Here is a 23,433-nt window from a genome sequence, read left to right as displayed (position 1 = left end):
AACATAACATTCATAAGAACATTCTTGAATAATCAAAATTTGTAAATCATTTAACTGTACACACATATTACTAAATCCATCATATCATATTAACCCCGACAAATATTTTGAATGTTAAGATTATGATGAGATAATGTTGAATAAATTCATTATTTAACAGCAGATAATATATTATCTTACATATGTATGATGTAAAAAAAATGCTCATTGACAAATATATTCTTTTATAATGCCTTTTACACAATTATAATGAGCCCCTTCAAAAGAATAATACTCAATATTAAACTTGTTAAGTTACGTTTTGGTGAATATATATGAAATTTGAACCTAACTCTTAGAAGATGAGAACTCATTTTAACTAAATATGCTAGCTAAACTCTTATTAATATTTTACTATAGTATGTATTTATAACTAAATTTTATTTCTTTGGACCTTTTATTAATCCAAAATTTTGAAACATATAATGTCCTTACTTTACTTAGGTCTTCTGCATTTATTAAATATAACATTTTTTTCCTCTTACTTTCACATTTACCAAACAACCTGAAAATCATACTCCCTCCGGGCAGTATATTATAAGGAAAAAACACTTTTTAAGTTTATTGAAAACTGTTTCACTTGATCGGTATGGTTAATGTTTATAAGAATATGACCTGCTTGACGCAGGTTCGAATCCTAACATGTAAGATGATGGTGATTATTGTGAAGTTTATTGAAAACTGATGTATGCATGTAGTCAATAATATAGAACATATACATTGTTTTTAATGAAACTAAAAAATTATTTTTTGCTTATAATTCTAACCGAATGAATGAAGTATTCCTTTATACTCATTTCTTTTCTTTAAGCATATTTCCTCTCTTTCTTTCCTTCTTAATCCAAACAAAGCATATGGTATGAAAGTTGGCAAGATAAGGTCAGCGGGTCTCTAACCTGGGTACTGTGATCTATCCATGAAAATTACTTACCCTTTTTATTTACTGCAGTGCAAAGCACAAAACGAAGGGAAAATGACGACTCTGCAATAGAATCTGACATCAAAGGTACCCCATATTGAACTCAACAGCCAGCTAAGGTACTACTCTTTTGACTAACAATTATTCACTTTTAGAATTTTCACCTCAAGTGATATAATACTATTAATAATTATAATTCATAAATTTTCCTCACTGATTTTTAAATGGTGGGTCTGTTTTTTTCTCATAATTGTTAAGATTGTGGGGTTACATTTCATCGTCATATCGTTTTCTCTGATCAATATGCATAAATCATTAGTTTCTTCTCTCTGTTCTATTTTCATGCTATAAGGCTGACGGCTGACCTGCCCACAGCCACTGAATGCTAGGATTGGGATGGAAGCCAAGTAGCCAACAAAATTTAAATCTGCACCCTCTGTCTCATGTTATCTCTAAAAAAATTGAGAAAAAGGGTGTAGTTTCTAGCTAGGATATAATTTACTTACTTTTACTATAAAAAAAATTATGTTAACTTGTACTCTAATGACGCATATTAAATTATTTAAAAATAAAAATATAGTATTTAATGATACAAAAAATTTAATATTTAGATAATTGAATACTGTACAGCACAAGTTCAATAAATTTTTTTCACATTTATCTTGTTAACATGTATCCTCTAAGTACACATGTGCCTTAAGGGCACAACTTAACATTTTCCTAAAAAAAATATATAAATCATTAACCACTTATTTTACATAATTTTTTTTAAATATATATATATATATATATATATATATATATAATATAAAATATAAAATATGTAGTTAATAATTCTTATTTTATTAATTAATGAAGTTGCAAATTAGTCGATGAGATTAGGATGTCAACAGGAGTTAGATCTCTCCATTTCTAATTCTTTTCATTTCTTTCATTATTATATAATTTTAGGAATATAAATGCAAAAACGTGACATTAAATGGGTCCAAAAATCTTTTATACACCCCATAATATTAAAAAACTTTGGTAATGAAAGAAATTGAAATAATAGGAAATGGAGAGGATCCCAACTCTGACAACAGGTAGAGTGGGAACGACTTTTGCCTCCCCGTCTCCAAACCTGATAGGGTTCAGGAGGTATATTCCTCATACTCGCCTCAATCCCAATGAGCCAACCCATAACTGATCGGGTTTGGGTATCCCGTCAAATACCTGCATGAACTTATATTGTATTTTTGTACTTTTTCATTAAAACCAAAAGTAAAAGCCCAATACAACGTCATTTAAAACCATTAGATTTGGTGTTCAAGGTTCGATCATCAGCTCTATTGTAAACAAAAAAAAATGTCATTTAAGATTTTTTAGCAAGTTTTATTCTTAAATATTTGTTGTCACGACTTTTTGTATCTACTTTTAAGTCGACTCTCGACTATCCTTCTGAATTTTGAACAATTTTTGCTACATTATAGAAATTTCTCTTTCAAAAATTTAGAAATGTTTAACAAGAGATGAATTTTTAAGATTTAGACATTTAAAAATTATTATTTATTCATCTTGTTTTTTTAAAGAATTAATTTTTTGTGGGAGAGATTCTTGTAATATGATAAATATTGATACAAAAAATTATTCAAAAATATAACGAGTACACATGAATTAATTTAAAATCAAGAAAGAAAAATTAACCGCCTTTTTTTTTGTTTTAGCCTCTCAAATTCCTAAAGAAAGAAGATCTGGTAATTTAAAATTCGATCACAAGTTAAATAAAGTTTGATAAAAAAATATTATTCTATTTAAAAATTGAACTTGAATTCATTTAGTGAAATTCGTTGACCAATTGAATTTAATATATCAATTTATAATAAAAAGTTTTTTTTTTTTGGATTTAATTGATATGCACCGACGGTGTAAAATAATTTTACACTGTCAACCAATATCAACCATGTTTTCCGCCATATCACTCCACTTCACCCCACTTTCTTGATATGACATGGAAAAATGATGGTTGTTTATTGGACGATCGTGTAAAACCATTTTATACCGTCGGTGCATATCAATTAAACTTTTTTTTTTATAAGTTAAGAGAATAGCAAGTATCAAAGAAACTTTAAGAATATCAATTAAGGCACGCCCAAAGACCCTCATCGTCTACCATAGTTTCATAATAATATATAATAAAAAGTATTTGAAGATAAAACTTATTAAGAAAATTTAAAAGATTAAAATTGAAAATATTTATCGGACGAAAAAATCTTTTAATTTAAAATGAACTATATATTCTTAAAAATTCCTCGTCAAATTTAGACACACATGTGAGTAAAAAGGAAGTACTAACATTATCACTTTTTTAATAATTTATTTTTGGTTCAGTACTGATACATATATATATCTGTACACCTGTAGCCACCAACGAGCCTGTTTCCGCCTCCGTAGCAGTTCCTCAGAGAGTCATGTGAATTACTGATACCATTCGAACAGAATATACCTATGAGCTTTCTTCTTTATTTTAATTTTATTGTGTAGTACGTGAGATAAGTTTTAAACCTAAATAATAAGACGTAAAAATTAAACTAGTTGATTAAATGATAAAAAAGAGCTTGCGAATGTTGCTAGGGTATGTTTGGTTTGAGAGAAAGAAAGAGGAAAGAAATAAAAGCACGAAAATTAGTCTAAATTTATTCGTTGATCTGTCGTGTTTGGTAAATTTATTCGTATAATAGGCAAAACTTTTTTAATAATTTAATGGTTAAATTCGGATTTGGATCCTCTCCAATTTTTCTCATATTTTCTTGCATTTTTTTAAATCTAAGGGTTTGTAAATTACAAAGAATAAAAAAGAGAAAAAACAAACCCTTGAATGAAGAAAAGGGAGAAAAAACATAACGAAAAATTGGAGAGGATTCAAATCCGTCCGGCTAAATTCACGCACTAAATATATATAAGCTGAAATTGAGTAGTTAAGTACATTTTTGTCCTACATAAAAAATGGGATTTTAGTCCTATATTAAAATTAGAGTTTCATTGAAGTCTAACAAAAAAGAGAGTCAGATTTAGGCATAATTTGCCAAGGTCATGCCATAAGTTTATGTTGTGAATTCGATTAAAATCACACCAATAACCTTGATGTGTGGAGCAAATCAAATAAGCAATCAAAACATGGAAATAACAATAATAATCACAAACAAAAGATAAGCGATAAAACTGTAAAGAACATAAAGCAAGTGTTTACCTAGTTCAGTCAAAATCGACCTACTCTGGGGGAGAGAGACTCTCTGTTCCACTATCGATAGAAAAACTTGATTACAACAAGATTCAATACAAGAGTTGCAAAGAATTAGACTTCAACCCTAATTATACCATTTTCTCAAATCTCTTCCCGTGACTAAAAGATTTCAATCAACAAGTGTTTCCCGGTGTTACAATGATTATCCCAACCCTAGAGTATACCCAAAAGAATCCCCTTTTGACCCTAGATTGATGTTGGTGAAGAACCAATCGCAAAACCCTAATTTTTTTCTCCTCTTGCGGCTGCAAAACGCAGCAGAAAATATATATATCAGGTCACCTGCGCATGGCGCATCCAACAGATCAAGAAACCAATTCTTGAAACAACAATTGCGCATGGCGTAGCCCCTCCTGCGCATGGCGCTGGGCACAGGGGCAGGACTCTGTTTTCTGCATCATTTTGAAGACAAACTCCAACAGCTTACAATGAATATTTTTTAGGCTTAATTAGTAAAATGGTCCCTTAAAGATATTTTTGGTTTCAAATTGGTCCCTTAAAGAAAAAAAGGTCCAAATAGGTCCCTTAAAGAAAAAAATGTCTGAATAGGTCCCTTAAAGACATCTTCGTTAATCAGTTTGGTCCTATTCAGACCTTTTTTTAGGGACCAAACTGATTAACGGATATGTCTTTAAGGGACCTATTCGGACATTTTTCTTCTTTAAGTGACCTATTTGGACATTTTTTTCTTTAAGGGACCAATCTTAAACCAAAAATGTCTTTAAGGGACCATTTTACTAATTAAGCCTATTTTTTATCATATAATAATGTTGGATCTTGCAGAAAAGATTGAACTCTTATAATAATGTGAATAAGATTCGAGTGAGAGAAATTTCATACCATTGATGTTCAAAACTTTGTATATATGTCTGCCATAAATTTACTACATGAATGGCAATTGGTTCGTGATCAGCTACAGACAATGCCTCTGCAAGTCAGTATGAATGTATGATGCACAAGTAATAAAATGGACTTGACCAGCCATTGGACGTGTTAAGCGCAATATAGATTCTTCATTATCATCTCAAAATAATAAAGTGGGAATTAACATCTGTATTAGAGACGAGTTTGATGCGTTTGTGTTGGCTAGGTATGACCGATTTATTTCAGTATGTGCGATTCACATTGGTGAAGCTTTTGGTCTACTTTTGACTCTTGCTTGGGGTTCATGAATTGAATTTGGGACCGGTAGATTTTGATCTCGATTCAAAGAAAATCGTTGACATGTTCGATGTACATACACATGATGCTATTGAATTTGGTGTTATAATCTCCCCATTGTAAGAGTCTATTTTCTAACTATTATAGTAACTCTAGTGTTGAGTTTATTAAACGACAAAAAAATGAAGTTGTTCATAGTTTAGCTAAATCTACTACATTTTTACCTAGTCCCTAAATAATAGTTAATATACCATATTGTATTGTATTGAACCCATGACCATGACTATATGGGTGGAACATATGGTAAACAAATACAAAGTAGAGTCACTTGCTGATGATCACTCTTTCACCACCTTATAGTATTTTTTTTACCAAAATTTATAGTGTTTCTTCATATGCTACTTTTAGTAAAGTTTAAATATAGGCTTTGTGTAACGTGCACCACTTGATTAGATGGTGCATGGTGCACAAGTCTTCGATATTTTTATAATGAATACGAATTTTACAAAATTCACCGTTGGATGAAAAGTTTATATCGTTTAGATCATCCATAAATTTTTTAAATTTTTTTGAAAATCATTTGATATGTTATTGAAACTCATCAGGATTAAGGGTGTTCCACAAAAATCCATAAACCGTTAATTTTGATGGGTCTCAATAACTTATCAAATGATTTTCAATTTTTCTAAAAGAATTTATAGATGATGTATACGATATAAACTTTCAATCAAACGATAAATTTTATAAAATTTGTATTCTTTATAGTGTTTTCGGGGACTTGTGCATGATGCAAAACTTGAGGGACTTGTGCACACCTTTAAGTCAAGTCAAATATGGACCATATGAATAGGTGGTCCAATGTCAAAAAATTATCATAAATTCTAATAATTATCAACTATTTTTAAGAAATAAAAATGTATGATTTACGAATTAAACGATTACCTAATTGGTGTTTATATGTGGTATATTTTTCTTCACATTTTCACACTAAATATAATCAAAATACCTTATTTTAATTTCAAGAAAATCAAATGTTAATGTAAAACCTTATTTAACCCTACAATGTAAAATCACAATTGGGAGTTTTATGTGTTTTTGGGTAGTTGTTTTAGAAATCTTGAAGGGAAGAGTAAATTTTTACCACCGTTTTAATCTGGTTCGGGATCAGTTCTAGGTTCAAGTGGTTCGAGCCCCTTTTCGATCGTAGTTGCAGGGGATCGAACCGTAGTTCTTCATACTAATTAAATTTAGTGTGACCACCACTGAACCAACTTACGATTGGTAAGAGAAGAGTAATTCCGATGATTCGGTTTAATGGTTAAAAAAAACAAATATTCTTGTACATGTTTTTTAACATTAAAAGAAAAAGTAAAAAATAAGAAATCTCGAAGAGAAAAAAGGGCAAGAAGTTTAATTTCATCTCTCAGTTTTTCTGTCAAATGCTGAAGGAGTAATAAAATTACAGCTGATGCAGAAAACATTATTTTTCACCCCTTGGTCAATTCCTTGCTCTGAAACAGTTACATTATTCATGGAATCGTGGATGGATGGTCTCAGTCTCACCATTACTTGTTGTTGATCCATCAGTTCAAGGCAGAAAACACTGAGACAGGGAAAACAGAGCACATGAAGAGCAAAGAAATTTTTTTGTTTGGCTTGTTAGTTTTATATACGTGTTTTGAATTCATGCGTGGCCCTATAGGCCATGGTTAAAATTCTTTAACAAGCTTTGGCCCTAAGAGTATTTAGATGATATAGTGCAGGTCTCTTCTAGCTTAATTAAGGTCATGGGTTCGACTTCAAGCTTAAGCATGCTGCAGTATTAAAACTCTTAGGAAGAATTTATTACCCATTTAAATCTCACAAAATTTAAAGGATTAATCTCTACGATTACACGTAGAAGAAAGAAAAAACTCTCGAGTCCATTCAAGTATTAATTTTTTTTCCATTTGATCCTTGATCTTTGAGGTAATCACCCCCATCCAAAAATTGTGACATTACAATAGCGAACCACTCAGGCTTGTTGAAATATGTGGCGCGTTCTGTTGATGTGATGCTAATAATGGTGCATGTATTATTTCTTTTTTGAACATATAAGTGCATATAAGATGAAAAGTTCTCGTTTATTCGCACTTGAGGTAGAGATTGTTGGATAAGATTCTAACACTGAAATATGAAAAGCATGAAAGACCTTTGGTTCATGTAAAGTAGGTAATGAAAACAATTATTCTCTCAGATTATTATTATTTCCTTTGAAAACGAAAACAAAAGTACATCATGCAGATTGCAGATGAATTGAATTATTTATCGTACCTTGCACGTTCCCATTCTGATTCATGTGAATACATGAATCAGAAACCACTTTGTTTTGGATTCAAATGGGATGGTTACAAGTTTTTTAATTACTTAAGCTTGTTTTCTATGTGGCCAGGGCCCATATGGTCGTGAATTAGGACATAATCTTTAATTAAGATATTACTGTATTTTTTTTCTTTAATATAATTTGGTGTACAATTTAAAAGGCAATGCAAATATCTTGATCAGAGTGCGCAATAATATTATTTTTAATAGATGTATCATTTTTGTTTAAAAGTAAATTTTTTTAAGAAAAAGTCAGTGACAAAAGTTAAACTATGATTTTGACAATACAAAATTATTGTGCAATGCATTAAAATAAATAGAATATAATACAACAATATAGTACATTATGTTTATCTTTTCTAAAATATCATAAACAACGTAAGTAATATCACTAACATATCTTTTGGACTTGACCATCCAATTTCCTTGAGAAAGAAATTCTAATAATTTATAGATCATTCAAATCAAGAGGTAAGTAAAATCTAGTTAAAAATTATTTCAGTGAACAATTTGTTCTAAATTTAAAAAATTGACTGGTGCACGAATATAAATGGTGAGTGACCTAATCAGAAACCTAAATGTAAATGGTCCAACAGATCATGGTGATATCATCTTAGAAATGAGAGTTGAGTCTAACTCAACTTTACAAAATCAACTTGTAAGATGAAAATTACCCTCATTTACCTTCAGGTTATCTCACAGCTGAATTGAAACTTTGTAACAATAGTTGAGCTCAACCAAATGATTTAATGTAAGGTACAGCTTACTATAATACATATTTTTGACAAGAGCACATAAAGTATCGTCATCCTTATAATAAAATTATTGGACCAGCCACAAGACTTAAATATAGTCACTAGTCATTATTCACAGATTTTGTAACAATGATGCTAATTCTACTTTGTCAACTAGTTATCCGTAACATAGTGAGCCCCCATTGATACTGACACATGAAGTTGTCCTATTTCTGTTATATTAATCGTGAGTTTCCTTCAGTACGGGTAGGTAGTGCACAAATTATTATACCAATGTAGACATAATCACATGACACCAACCAATAGGCCATGTCTTTCCCTTTCATATTTTATTGCTCATTTTGTTGTTACATTCAGAAGCAAATAAATAATACACAATACATTTTCTTTATGGTCTTTTTTAGACCTTAATGAGAAAAAAGAATTTTCTCAATTTTAATGGACTTAGTATACCATCAATGACATTACAATTTACAATATGTCATCATGATGATGCACACTTTGCTTAGTTCTCAATATTGCACATTGAATTCTTCTTTTTTATATTTTCATTTTACCTTGCTTATCAAGCAATTATCATTCACTCATCAGCAAAAACACTTCACCAAGTAACAGACAGCATCATCATTGTGGCTTATCATCAATACATTCATTTTCGGAAGCAATCATACCGGAACTACGGCCGCTCATTTTTCCGAATGAATTTACATTAGATAGTCCCTTGAAACTGCTGCTGCTACCCTCGTTCATGTTACGGAATTTTCTTGACTTGCTTGGCTTAAAACAAGTGGTATCGGTGGTACCGTCTTGATAGATGTCTTCGTGAGTTTCTATCTTGATAACCATCAGTTTAGATATGGTGCTTCGACAGAATGGACAAACGGGTGGGGTAGGATGAGAAGTTGATGTGTTTGGCTTGTTGTGACAACAGAGTGTTAGTGTGCATTGTGCACACATTTGGTGGCCACAGTCCTGGACTTCAATTGTACACACCTGCTCGAAGCAGATGCAGCATAATTCCGTCTCACTAACCTGAAAATTATATTAGATCCCGCAATAAGTATACAGTTGTTGTACGCTAAAAGTGAAGACATTTCACTCTCACAAGTGTGTTATGCAAATGCAAAGGGAAAACATAGATTACACATTAGGGAGAGAGAGGTATTTCAAAGTTGACCCTAAAATGAATATTCAATGGACCTTAAAAGGATAATTTTCGGCAGTAGCTTGTCGGGATGGCACACAGCCACTGAGCTCTAAGCCTAAAAGGTTAAAGGAGCTCTACGATGTACATGTTTGTGTGCACAATGACTTTTGAAATCTCACGTCCCGATCTGAAGTTTTGTGAGAACCTAAAATTCTTAGAGGTGGGTGACCGAGCGTTTAAAGCATCTCTATAGTGAAAACAAACATTACATAAGTTGTCACTCGGTTGAGACAGCAGAGTCAAAGACAAATATCTCAAAGTTTATGCATGATTCAACAGGTTAAATTGATCAAAATTAGAAAGGGAAAAACTAAATAAACTGTTGACTTGCTGCATTTTCAAAAAAATCCAAACAGTTAGACTTCCTAATTCCTATTGTATTTTAACAAATTCTCAGAAACTATATTGCCATAATTCAACTCAATAGAATGTATAACAAACGTATTAAACTCCAATAGTTGGTATGAAGACAAAGGGTGTCAAATTACCTCAGAGATATTGTCATCCATCTGATCAGAGTGTGCTGGAGATGGAAGAGAGTAAGGACTGCCTTTCAATATATTTTTCTCCCTTTCCTTATTCGCGTCCATCAAGGCCTGTTCTAATAATAATTTGGCCTCCGGATTAAGCTCACTGATTATCTTCAAAGCTGATGGCCACACAAGAGGTTGTGCAGATGCAATATTTAACAGTGCTGCACATGCTCCGTGTTTGTGTTTCAGAGCAACCACATACGGTATCCGACTGCATAAACACGACATACAGTTTGAATACAATTTAGGAAATTGTTAGACTAAGAAGTTTAATAAAACAGGTCTAGTAAGTTTTAAGAACTTTTTTTTTCGAGTTATGAATCACAACAATGTTACATGGGATAAGACAAATCCAAAATTGAAAAACGGAAACAAGAAAAAGAAGAGGAAGGCCTAACAAAACAAGTGATAATATTTGTCAAATTAAAGGTTTTCCTAAGAGAGTCGATACGTTCATGAGGTGTAAGCTCAGTGGTAAGAGTTTGGTCTTGTAATGTAACCTCAAGAAACATAGTTCAAATTCCCTCAGAGACAGTTGTTGTATTATGGTTATCAGTGCCACTATAATTAATGATGATAAGAAACTTACATACATTTTACTACTACAATGAATGCCATATTAAGCAAAATCATCAAGAATGAGCTACATTATTTTCGACCAAAAACGAAATGTATATGCATATATGTATGATGTATCAATCATCATTTATGAGATCTTATCCATGTTGTAAGAATTCACATTTAGAAACTAGAATGTACCCAGATGCATCACGTTGAAGACGATCTGCACCCCATGCCAATAGTTCACGGATACAATCTAGAGAACCTCCTTTAGCAGCTAGATGAAGAGGAGTGCTCCCGGGACAGCTGCAGATATAGCAACATATTAGCCAACAAAACAAAACAAACACGTCAAATCCAAGCCGTTCACACTCATCATCAGAACTTTGAAAGATCATTCATTACCCATATCTGCTAGTTGAAGCACAAACAAGAGCTCCACTACACAACAAAGTATGCACGCATTCAGATCGTCTTTGACGAGCTGCCAAATGCAACGGTGTAGCGCCCCTACCATCTCTAATATTCACAAACCGTGAAAACCCCCTGCAATAAATTGAATTCTCATCTTTGTTAAATATTTTAAATTCATCAAAATAGATCAACCACATGAATCAATTGACGAAGAAATTAATGCCGAAACCAAAAACGACGAACCAAGAAGCAGCCACAGGACTAGATTGAGCAGCAGAAAGTATTGCTTTAAGACAAGAAGAATGACCATAATAAGCAGCATAATGCAAACAGGTTCTTCCATGACACACATCAAACATCAATACCTAAAAATATTTCATAATTATTTCTTTTAATAAAATAATAATTATTAAAAAAAATCATGAAATTGAAATGAACATGGAGGGAAATGTAACATACATTAGCACCAGCTTCAAGTAGCTTTTCCACACAATCAATTTTCCCATGCATTGCTGCCAACATAAGTGGAGTCTGAATATTCCAAAAATGCAATTAAAGATAAGTTAAAGATAAGTCAAAACACAAAAAGATAAAAGAAAATTATTCCCTCTCAACAAGCACATTCAATTTTTCAATTCATTCCATCAAAATCAAAATTAACAAGTTACCTGCTTTTGGCGATTCAACACATCTGGATTTGCAGATCCATCTAAAAGTCTAGATAAAACCTGCCAAATCACCAAAATAAAAAAAACACAATTTTGAAAACAAAAACACAATCTTTATTGAGACCCAGAAATGAAAATGGAAATGAAAAGAAAAACCCAATTGAGCAAGAAGAAGAAAAATGAAAAAGAGAAAATCTTGAACCTGGATCTGACCATTGGCAGCAGCAATATGAAGAGGAGAATGGTGGTCATAAACAGTAGTACGATGAATAAGAGAAGGATGTGTCTTTAACAAAGTAGAAACAGTTTGAAGGTCACCATGTTGGACAGCACGAAAGAGACCATGTTCATGACTACCTCTGCAACTAAGACCTTGACCCATGATGCTTGGTTCTTGTTCTACTACTACTACTACTACTAAGTTTGGTTGCCACGTTTTCAATTCAAAGTTTCCCCATTTATTATTGAGTTTGAAAGTGTAGGGAAGGTATTAGAGAGAGAAAAGGAGGGACATAGTCACATAGGTAGCTGAATGTGTCAGTGATGAGCAGTTATTCAGACTAACTTGGCTGTGGCATGGCATCAATCAGATTCCAATATAGGGTAGGCTCCATTATCCTCAAAACTCACCACTAATTTTATAAATCTACCTTTTGTTGCACCAAATTACTGTGGTAGAAAAATGTCTCAGCTTATGGCATAAGATTCATGTATAAATAATCCCCCAATAATAAAATAACCAAAAATAGAATTTAGATTCTCCGGTTCAAATAAGGATAGAAGGGAGTAGTTGATTCAGTGGTGATTGACATTAAATTTGGTAGGAAGGATCACACAGTTTGATCACCCGCAACTACAATCGAGAGGAGGTTGAAATTACTTGATGTCAGAACTGACCCCTGAAACAAATTAAACTAGTGGTGAAAGCACAAAAAGTAAAATAAAAAATCATACATTCATCTAAATATGAAAAATTGCTTATATATAAGGCTCAAAGGAGTACTCCATTTAGCCACAATTATAAACAAAAAAAATCATCATTTTTCAGATTTATTGAATAGTTGGTATATTTGGTCTTATTTGATCTATTGGAAAAAAATGAACTTTTGTTTATAATTATGATCAAAGTAGTGTCATTTTTGCTTATGTTCAATAAATCTGAAAAAATGAACTATTGGTCATAGGACAAAACATATTGTATCGGGTATATGCATTCGTCAAGGAGACATGTTATTATCATATATTTTTATTATTTGTGCAAAATGGCTCTCGACACTTATCAAACAAGCCGAAATAGAGGCGACATTCATGGTATTAAAGTTTGATGGAATCCCCCTATTATATATTTCACATTCTTTTTGCATATGATTGTTTTCTATTCTTTCAAACAAATTTCAGTGAAGTATAAGTCGTGAAGAATATTCTTGACATTTATAAAGCAGCTTCCGATCAAATTATCCAATTTATGGGTTTTCTTACTTATAAAGTATTTTGCCTCCACTTTTTAAAGCAATGTGAGACTTAACTCACACTTGCCACATCAATCTCCCCCTTAAGTGTGAGTCCAACCATTCATTATGCTTCCGCTTGACGTCGTCTGACCACCTTTGTCAGGAAGACTTTCGATACAAGGAGCTGGTCGAACCCTTCGTCGAACCACCGGCTCTGATACCACTGTTGGGTCATCACGAGAGGGCAGTCGGTGGATCATCCACATTGGGCTCAAGAACAACTCTGCAAAGCGAGTTAGACACCACATTTTAACCCAAAACCTTAAAGGTAGGCATGGCAATGGGGCGGGGCGGGGACGGGTTTTGCCCTCCCCAAACCCAAACCGATAAAGTTTGGGTTTCCCCAAACCCATCCCAAATTCGAGCGGGGATAAAAATGATAACCTCAAACCCATACCCAACGGGGTTCGAGTATCCCCATCGGGTTTCGGGTATCCCCATTACGCCTCTTTCCACATGAATTTAGATTATATTTTAGTATTTTTTTATTAAAAAAAGAAGTTAAATGTCCAAAATTATTTTCTCTCAACAATATTTGTTTAAATAAAGGGAAAAAAATAGAGAAAATGGATTGTTTAATACTCAAATTAAAATAAAAAATAAATATATGAACGTAATTTAAGAGATTGTTTAAACATTTCTAATTTAAAAGAGGTGAAATCTAATTTTTAGTATAAGTGGGGTGGGTTCGGTGACGGGTTCGGGTGGGTATCAATGTACCCATTACCCGCCCAAAACCCATCTTTTGAAATCGGGGAAAACCCAAACCCAAACCCAGTCAACTCGGGTTTTCCCCGTCAAAGCGGGTATGGTTTGAGTGGGTACCCGCGGGTTTGGGTTTTATTGCCATGCCTACTTAAAGGTGTTAGGTTTATGAGTCTTATCACTTATAAAGTGTTCAGCCTTCATTTTTCTAAGCAACGTGGGAGTTAACTCACATTTGCCACAACATAAGACACCATTTATTTTGTGAAAAATGTTTTCTATTTTTATTTTCTAAAATCAGTTTTAATTTTTTTTTTGGTAGAGAAAGAGGGCCGAGGCCCAAATCAGTTTTAATTTTACTTACTAACAAAAAGATAGTAGACTCTTGAAGTGAACGGTTGTGTGCATTTTTAAGAAACATTGAAAATCTCAAAATATTACATTTATTATTTTTAAGAAAATTTCATCTTTAACTAAGATTATTTATTTCTTTCCATCACAACTGATAGTTTTTTTAAAAAAATAATAATAAAGTGAAAACACACTCGTTATCGAGTTGTGTCGTATTATTTATGTATACAGTTGAAATTTGAATGACAAATCTATTTTATTGACTTGTAATTTTTATGTTTTTTTTTCACCATCAGTGGTCCACCGGACCGTCTAATATGCTTCAGAGATAAGTTCTGATATCAAAAGTGGTTTTAGCTCTTTCTGATCGTAGTTATTAAGGATTGAACTTTGATTCTCTCTATCAAATGTAACGTCAATCACTCTTAAATTAACTAACGATTGATTATTGACTCGTAAATCGTATAATACTAGTCAAAAAGAGAGAGACCTATGTAAGCTGGCTTCTTGGGTTTCCAATTAGGCAATGTGGACTCCCTAATTTGATGCAACTAATTGGTCCTTCAATATATTTTTGTTAGGAAAAGTGTTTGGTAAGACGTGAGTTGAGGGCTATATATTCTGATTCTTGTCAAAACAGTTACCTTTCCTCATGGATGGTGACTATGTCTCCCTTAGACAAAGTCATTTTAATCTGCTTTTGCACAAATCAATAAGAAAAATTTCTTTATTCATTTCGATTTCATATTGGTTCGCCAAAAGTACTTATTGTATACTGCTCATATATACTGTGATTATTATTACTATACACATATTGACCGTTTACTTTTTCTTTGAGACTATGACAGTTTATTACTTGGTGAATAATTCACACATTCTTACTACAATTATATGTTATCGTAAATTTAATGTTTACATATATTAATCTTTTTTAATGCAGTTAAAAAGTGAACTTTTTCTTATATTAAAGATCAGATGAAATATATTTAATGGTTTTAAAAGTACATATTACTTGTTCTCATAAATTTAGTTCAGTTGATAGGGATATCACATTATATATGTACGGTTGGGGGTTCGAACCCCGAACACCCAATTTATGTTTCTAAGAGTGAAATTTCTAACCACCAGACTACTAAAAAAACATATTACTTAATTATTTTCTATATTTATTTGTGTGTAAATGGAGTGTCTAAAATAGTAAAATCTTGTGGATCAAGCAAAATATGGGTATTTTAAAAGCCAATTCTAATGCAAACATTTCTCATGAGGGTGTCTCATATAGTTGACTGATTTGAGACGAAGAAGGGTTTGTGTGCAATTGCTTGCGACTTGGTCCTCAAATGGTTTCAAGGATCCCTCAGTGGTAGAGACTACAACTCCGAAAAACAATGTTATTTGTGAAAAATTGTTGTTTTCTGAGAGTTGATGAATTTGATTGTGCTGAGCTGATTAAGGTTCTTAGGGAAGGGATAGAGCTCAGCTCAAGTCGTATGTGGGCCAGTTTAGTTGATGAGATAACTTTTTCCAAAGAATTGTCTTTAGGCACATGAGATGCGGAGGGAATAGAGTTTCTTTTACTATCCTACTATTTTTTCAAACACCATTCCCTACTTAAGTAGCGGGTGACACTTTTCCTTAAATTTCTCATTTTTACTCATCTACTATTTAAGTAACGGATAAATAAAAATAGGACGCACCACAAATTCATAGGGCGACCAAAAAACTCTCAAGGTAATAAGCGGCTCATAGCTTGGGCAAATAGTCCTTAGAAAGGCCCAACTCTGTGTGGATTGTGGACAAACATAGTTTCATAGCCCAACAAGTGTGTATTGTTTATCTTCATTAATATATTCATTTGTTATTAAAAAAAATGCCATGACCAGATAAAAATTATTCCTACTTTATACTACTGCATGCTTTGCGCCGCAGTTTTTGTTGTCAAGTAATCAAGTGGTTATAAATATCATCCTTAAATGAATAAGTAAAATGACCGGAATTTGAACACTGACCCTTATATACAGTGCAATGTCATGTCAATTGAGTTAAACTCACCGGACGCTTTGTGCCACATTCTATTATTTTAACATTAATATTTCACCACAGTGACAAAACCTCTAACCACTTATTTGAAGAACTCAAATATATTTTTTTGACAAAAGAACTCAAATATTAATATCTTATCCACTTAATCATAGATAGTCAGTACACAATGCTTAATTTCAATTCTGGCTTTTTTTTTCTGCACAGTTTATCATCAATTATGATAAAATAATTTGATACTTAATAACAGTCACCAAAAAATAAATAAATAAAAATTTGATACTTAATAACGTAGAAATTAATTTTTAGATTTTTTTAAAAACACTCATTTTTTTTTAGTAGTTTATTTGAAAACAAATTAAACTAGAGTGTTGTGAGAGTTACATAAAATAACTCAAAATCTAACTCAGAGAAAAGGAGGGAAAGGAAATTAATTTTACTCCATGCCAACATTTTTATAAAGAAAAAATAAAACTAGAATACAAAAGCATCACATAATAGAAAAAAACATCATAACTATGTTGACACTTGACAATAACCACCATGTCACCATACAATACATCAACCACAATTACTAATTTGGTGAAGAAAACAAAATTGGAAAAGAAAAAGGGGGTGAGATAAATTTGCCTCCCATGACCACAAGAACTTAATTCTCTAGAACATGACATAACCAAAAGCTATAAACTACGTGAATACAGCAGCCACACAAAACTAAAAATATTGAAAAGACTAATATGAAAGAGAGTTTTGTTGTTCACCATAAATCAAGAAAATAAATAAAACTCCTTACTCAAAGTTACATCACAATCATCAGTCAATTATTGTTGTAACATTGAGCTTTGCAATTTCACTCGGCCATACAAGTTTACTATCTAGTTGCACATGAATAATGGGACTCACCATTCCATGTGGATCCACAGCCATAGCAAAATTGATTACCACACCTGCAGATAAGTTTAATCACAATTACTAAATACATTTTTAAGAGATTTGCTACATAATAACTTTCAAAATAATTTTATTATATTTACTACAAGTTTGAACACTTATTAGCATTTTTCTAATGCATATAAAATGCTGATATCCCTACCAATTGAGCTAAGCTCATGAGGACATTTACAGTTTTAATGTTATTTATGCATTTTAATAGCATGAAATTTTATTTTCTTACAATATAAACGGACCAAGATTTGCAGTGGTTAATAAATAAGACAGTAACATGCAGTAAACAATCTTGTCCACTGATTTCACATCAGAGAGTTATAATACATATAGGTCAAAATGATCATGACCATTTGTTTATAACTGCGTTAACGCGGTTATCAGCATATGCAATCTGTTTTCCAATATAAACTATTTACCATCTAATCTAAAAAAGATTATAACACTTAAAATATCTAAAAAATTATAACACTTAAACAAAACATAACTGTCTATACCTGCATGAAATGCGAGTACATCCGTCACTTTTTTCAACATAGTAGCTACATTTTGGACATCTTTTCCATCTCTTATTCTTAGCAAGTTCCATAGCCATTAAATCTTCCCTTCCTCGCTCGCCATCTTTCAAGCTTTGAAACTCTCTACAATCAACACCGGCGTGCCACGAAACCTTACATTGTGCACAGAACAATCTATGACAATGTGGACATTCCGCAACAGTCACAGCTTCCACTTCATCATTCATCAACATAGCTGAACAATCATTGAAAGGACAATAAAATTTCTGTGAACCTATCACCATATTCTCACAAAGTGCATTTCCCCATCTATCAAACACATCTTTTGGTATAATTGAAATACAATTATGTGGCTCCAAAATACCATTGCATTTCGGATCAGGACATTTTACCATTGATATATTCTCTTGAATTTTTGCAGCTAGATATAGTCCAACACAATCTTCACAAAATGAGTGAGAACAGTTTCGGTTTTCGAACATTTCTTCGTTAGATTTAGCTTCCATACAAATTCCACAGTAGGAAATTTGTTTCAACCGAGATGAAGAAGAAGAAGATTCACCTTTAAAAGTCTCTTTCTCTTTTAGTTTGAGTTTTCTCAAATGGGTGTCATTGACATTATCAATTTCAAGATCAATAACTTGGATTTCTTTGTTAGTATTTGAAATAGCAGAGGAAAATGTTAATGCTTCTTGTAATTGTATTTCCTCTGCATATTTCTCATCATCATCAGATATTGGAAATATTTCTACAGCATCATCATCATCATCATCATGTTTTGTAGAGGATGAAGAAGTTCCCTCCATATCCTAACAATTTTTTTCTTTTCTTGAGGAATTGTTTACTGCATGAAATGGAGTATATGAAGAGAAAACCAAGAATTTTGTGTTTTGAAGAGTAATGTGGTTTTGAAATTGTCGATTTGGGTTCTGGTGATTGTTAGCATTGGAATTGGTATTGATTTAAATGATAGTAAATGCTAGAGAATGGCATTCTAGGAATTTGGAAAGACCTTTGGCCATTCTCATGGTTCTGTTTTCGAAGAACCAAAAGAATATGAAACATCTATGAAAAAAAAAAAAACAGGGTCTTGCTGACTTTAAAAAAGATAAAAAGAGAAATAAAAGAAAAAAATCTATTGAAAAAAAAAAATCATAATTTAGAATTTTAACAATGCAATTTTCAATTTTTTATTTTTCTTTTAAATTTATACTCTTAACACTAGTTAGCACTTGCCAACAAAATATAAAGATAATTGTTGCTCTCAAAAGAATTAGACATAAAATACCGTATTTCCCATTTGAAAAAAGAAAATCGACATTGGAAAAAATAAGAAGGTAAAATATTTAAGACGGATTAATTATACAAAAATATACTAGTTGAACATAATATGAAAGATTTATTTTGAAATTTGTGTATTATAGCTTGAAAACATAAAAAAAATCTTTCTTGCAATAATTTATCTTTAATTTTTTTTTTAATATGCTTACCAAATGACCCGAGATACTGTTTAGCATACCCTTAAATATTACTCTCTGCATCTCTTGTTATAAGCACCCATTGTAAAATAATTATATACGCAGGGATATTACATTATAGTAGGTTTGCGGTTCGAACTCTGATTATTCCACTTATTCATCTTAAAATACTTTGAAAAAAAAATATACTAGTTGAAGTTGTTGTGAGTCTAGGGGTGCGTTTGATTCGTAAAACAACAAGAACTGGACAGAACAGTACACGACAGAACAAGATAATACAGGACAGGACAAAACTGTACCGAAGAGATATAGGGCGATAATATTTTTATATTCGAAAATAAAATGAGTATTTTCGTATTTTTTATAATTGTCATGTGGTTCAAGGACAAAAAATCTTGTTTTTGTCCTGTCTCTTGCTGCATAATTTGTCCATGTAGGATAATAATTTATTTTAAAGGTAATTTGTATATAATTATTATTAACATTATTATTCATTATGAGCTTTTTCTAATATGAAATAGCAAGGGATGTCTTTCATGGTGCACAACAATATTTTAACAGTTAGATTTACAGACACACCAAATCTTATTGTAGGTCATCAACACTTGATTTTTTCCCTTTTCTTTCTCAATCGTCTCAAGCCTCAACCCACAGGCCACAGGAGAAGTCTCCATCTTCCATAATCACTGTGCGATGCTTCACCAACTCTTATTCTACTTGCATATGTCCTTTTCATTTCTCATTAATTTCATTTATCAAAATCTCAATGCTTTTACTTAATTAATTAACTTCATTTTTTGTTTTTGGCCATAAGTGTTGAAACTTAAATGAGTGTTCATAGACATAGGGAGAGAAAACGATGAAAATAGTTCTCCGAATTCCGGCGATTTTGGAACTGATTTTTAACATGGTGGTTGCCGCTAAAAGTTCTCCGATCATAAAATATATTTAGGGGTTTCGTTACGGATATCAAGGGGTAGAAAACTGCCAGTCTGGTTTCTCCATATGTGGCCAACGGTGGCCGGAAAATAAGAGACAGCAGCGGTTGGGTTTTTTTAAATCTGTGTAATCTGAAATTTATTTGAGTGGTTTCGTAGAGGAGGAAGAGATAAATTTAAGTATTGCTGATTTCATGGCTAAATAAGTAATGAGACTGATGAGAAGCTCAAAGGTGGATGCCGACGGTCATGGTGGAATGAATTCTGTAATGAGAGAGGATAGAGAACTGTTTTTCGGTGGAAACAAATAATTAATTAATATATTTAATACATACAGCACATGATAATATCATGTGAACTATTTTGATCCAACGGAGGAAATAGGTCTTCCATGGTGCAAGATATGAGTGACTTATGCACCGTAGACGCCGCCTTCATTATGTACATGTATAATTAAATGGTTGCTAGTTGTTATACTACCATCGGTTACAGTCCTAATAAAGAGGAATCATGATTTGGCTTGAATATTAGGATATTGCAACGTTAACATATGAGGGGGATCCTAGGTATGACTTATATACATGGGTTTGAGAATGTGAGAAACATGAAGAAAAATTATGAGTGAATTATATATAAACTAAATTCTCATCAGCATCTAAAAGTAGTTCGTCGAGACCTTGCTAATTCACGTGCAATGCTAGTAAGAAGTGACTCTTGTATCATGGAGGGTATTAGTTATTAGACCAACCGCACCAGATAATTTACATGTGGTGGCGAAATACTCTTAAGCTCAGTGCATTGCACGCCTCAGTCAAATTTCGATAAGTTCTTCTAGTTCTATATTGGCAGAATTACACTGATAGTCTTTTATCTTATTTATTTGTAACACTTTAGTCATTTATCCTTTTTTCGTAACATATAGGTTCTTTATCTATCAAAATATGCACAAATTAGTCCTTTTGTTAGTCTTTTCTATTAAAAAACACTAAAATAATACTTTTATTAATAACTTTAATTTTTAAAACCTATTTTAATTAAGGGTCATGCTAAACAGTGCCCCGGGGGCACTTGTTAAGTATACCTAAAAAGGAAATAAAAAATAAAATTTATATTGAAAAGACAACTTTTTGCACTTTTGAGGCATTGAATGCACGCATTTCGAGACAAAATTTCTATTTTAACATGCTTAACCAGTGCCCCGGGGGCACTGTTTAGCATTTTCCTTTAATTAAAAACCCATAAATGCATAAAGCCATAAATTTTATGAACATCTTTCCTAATGTTCATCATCTTCATCCTCATGTTCATCCTTATTCCTTAAATTAAAAAAGAAAATGCTCATCCAAATTGCTTGCATATCTTCTTCTAAAATCAAAATTTAAAATCCCCAAATTCAATTGAAAGAAATAGGGCTTAATAGTGAAAGGAAATTAGCAAATTTCCATCTATCCTTCAAAGTTCAAATTATTGTTTCCGAGCAAAACCATTGTATGATTGTTAAGTTAGATATGCAACGGGAAACTACAATCATATATATTATTAACTTAGATCTTCGAGTGGAACCAAGTTTCCATAATGTTTTTTTTCTTTTTCTTTTTTTGGGTTTATGTTAATTTTTGTGTGTGTGTTGGGATTATATGAAAATGAAGATGAATTTTTGGGATTGTATGAAGTTAATGATGAAGATGAAGAGCTAATGACGAATTTCTGGGTTTTTAAAATTAAAATTATTAACAAAAGTATTATTGTAGTGTTTTTTAATAGAAAAAATGGACAAAAGGACTAATTTGTGCATATTTTGATAGATAAAGGACCTATATGTTACAAAAAAAAAATATAGAGGACTAAAGTGTTACAAATAAATAAGATAAATGACTATCTGTGTAATTCTGCCTTCTATATTTTATTATGAGTTTATTTTTTTTTTTTTTGAAGCATTATGAGTTTATTTATCTGTACTAATAATTTTCTCTTATTTCTTTATTTGATAATAATTTTATGTCTAATATTTTTCCAACAGTCCAGTCTCATAATCAGTTTCAAATCAAACATGGTACAACAAGAATTGTTCAAACAAATCCCTTATTTTTTAGCAGATCAAACGCACCCTAGATGTTTCATGAATGGTGATTGGTGAGATGTCCACATCTTCTGTGAAGCCACCCTTCATCTCCGCCGTCGAGTAGCCGTGTCCAAGGACGTGTAGGCCCACCTTATGCATATGGATATGGCTATCGTTGTTCATTGAAGGCGTTTGACTTTTTATACATCTCCATGGTTAATATAGAGACACCAGTCTTTAGTTTCCCATGGTACCACACAGTTCAGCTATCCTACTCCCGGCAAACTTGCTTTGGTTTGGTTTACTTTCTTTCTTTTGTTTATTTTATGATAATCAAAATAATTTATTAATCCATTATAATAATCTATCAAAATTTTATTAAAATAAATTAATCCAGTAAACATATGATCCATTCAATCTATCAATTATTATATATTAAATGGATGGATATTTATCTGATCCATGATCCATCTACTAATTTATTTTAAACAAAAAACATATTTATTAATTGATTAATAAATTTATTTATGTGGATTTTTTTCTTTCTAAATTGCCCACTCTTTAGAAAAATAATAGCAAATAATGTACCAAGTTGTCACCTTTTGAGAAATCATATATATTTACTCCATTTGAAATGGCTTAAATGTGATGAAATGGAAATTTTCTTTTGTTTGTACTACCAGTTTAATCTGACTCAGGAATCAATTCTAACATAAGTGAAATATAAATTTTCACTTTTAACACATTTATGCCACTTGAAATGTCGTCGTAAACTGAACCCTTAACCCTAACCTTGAACTCCAAATATAAAATATCTTTAAAAAATTCTAAAAAAATTAATTAAAAATTATAATATTTAAAAATTATAAAAAAACTGAAAAAAATAATTAATAAACCCAAAAAAAATAAAATATTGGTAAAAAAATAGACCTAAATTACATAAATAATAATTTAGAAAATAATATTCAAATATTAATAATAAGCACA

At 31.7% G+C, this 23,433-nt stretch overlaps 2 protein-coding genes across 2 annotated transcripts; both read right to left on the bottom strand.

The window, feature by feature from the left end:
• Positions 1-8,791: 8,791 nt before the first annotated feature.
• LOC123918560 (putative E3 ubiquitin-protein ligase XBAT31) lies at positions 8,792-12,582 on the bottom strand. The gene is made up of 8 exons (XM_045970640.1): positions 12,101-12,582; positions 11,899-11,958; positions 11,690-11,761; positions 11,474-11,595; positions 11,222-11,362; positions 11,015-11,122; positions 10,211-10,466; positions 8,792-9,547 (listed from the first exon to the last, which is right to left on the bottom strand). The coding sequence occupies exons 1-8, from the start codon at positions 12,278-12,280 to the stop codon at positions 9,140-9,142; spliced, it is 1,347 nt and encodes a 448-aa protein (XP_045826596.1). The 5' UTR covers positions 12,281-12,582; the 3' UTR covers positions 8,792-9,139.
• Positions 12,583-17,922: 5,340 nt separating this feature from the next.
• On the bottom strand, positions 17,923-18,774 carry LOC123914718 (E3 ubiquitin-protein ligase RSL1-like). Its single transcript, XM_045965897.1, has one exon. It carries the CDS (start codon positions 18,772-18,774, stop codon positions 17,923-17,925), a length of 852 nt encoding a protein of 283 aa, XP_045821853.1.
• Positions 18,775-23,433: the final 4,659 nt, after the last annotated feature.

The sequence above is a fragment of the Trifolium pratense genome, linkage group LG3, assembly GCF_020283565.1.
Source record: "Trifolium pratense cultivar HEN17-A07 linkage group LG3, ARS_RC_1.1, whole genome shotgun sequence".
Classification (NCBI taxonomy): domain Eukaryota; kingdom Viridiplantae; phylum Streptophyta; class Magnoliopsida; order Fabales; family Fabaceae; genus Trifolium; species Trifolium pratense.
This window is presented reverse-complemented; position numbering and strand designations above follow the sequence as displayed.

Coding starts and splice junctions, on each gene's coding strand:
- LOC123918560 (XM_045970640.1), bottom strand. CDS start 12,280: ATGGGTCAAGGTCTTAGTTGCAGAGGTAGTCATGAACATGGTCTCTTT. Junction 11,959..12,100: donor CTGCCAATGGTCAGATCCAG/GTTCAAGATTTT, acceptor GTGATTTGGCAG/GTTTTATCTAGACTTTTAGA. Junction 11,123..11,221: donor GCTTCAACTAGCAGATATGG/GTAATGAATGAT, acceptor CTATATCTGCAG/CTGTCCCGGGAGCACTCCTC.
- LOC123914718 (XM_045965897.1), bottom strand. CDS start 18,774: ATGGAGGGAACTTCTTCATCCTCTACAAAACATGATGATGATGATGAT.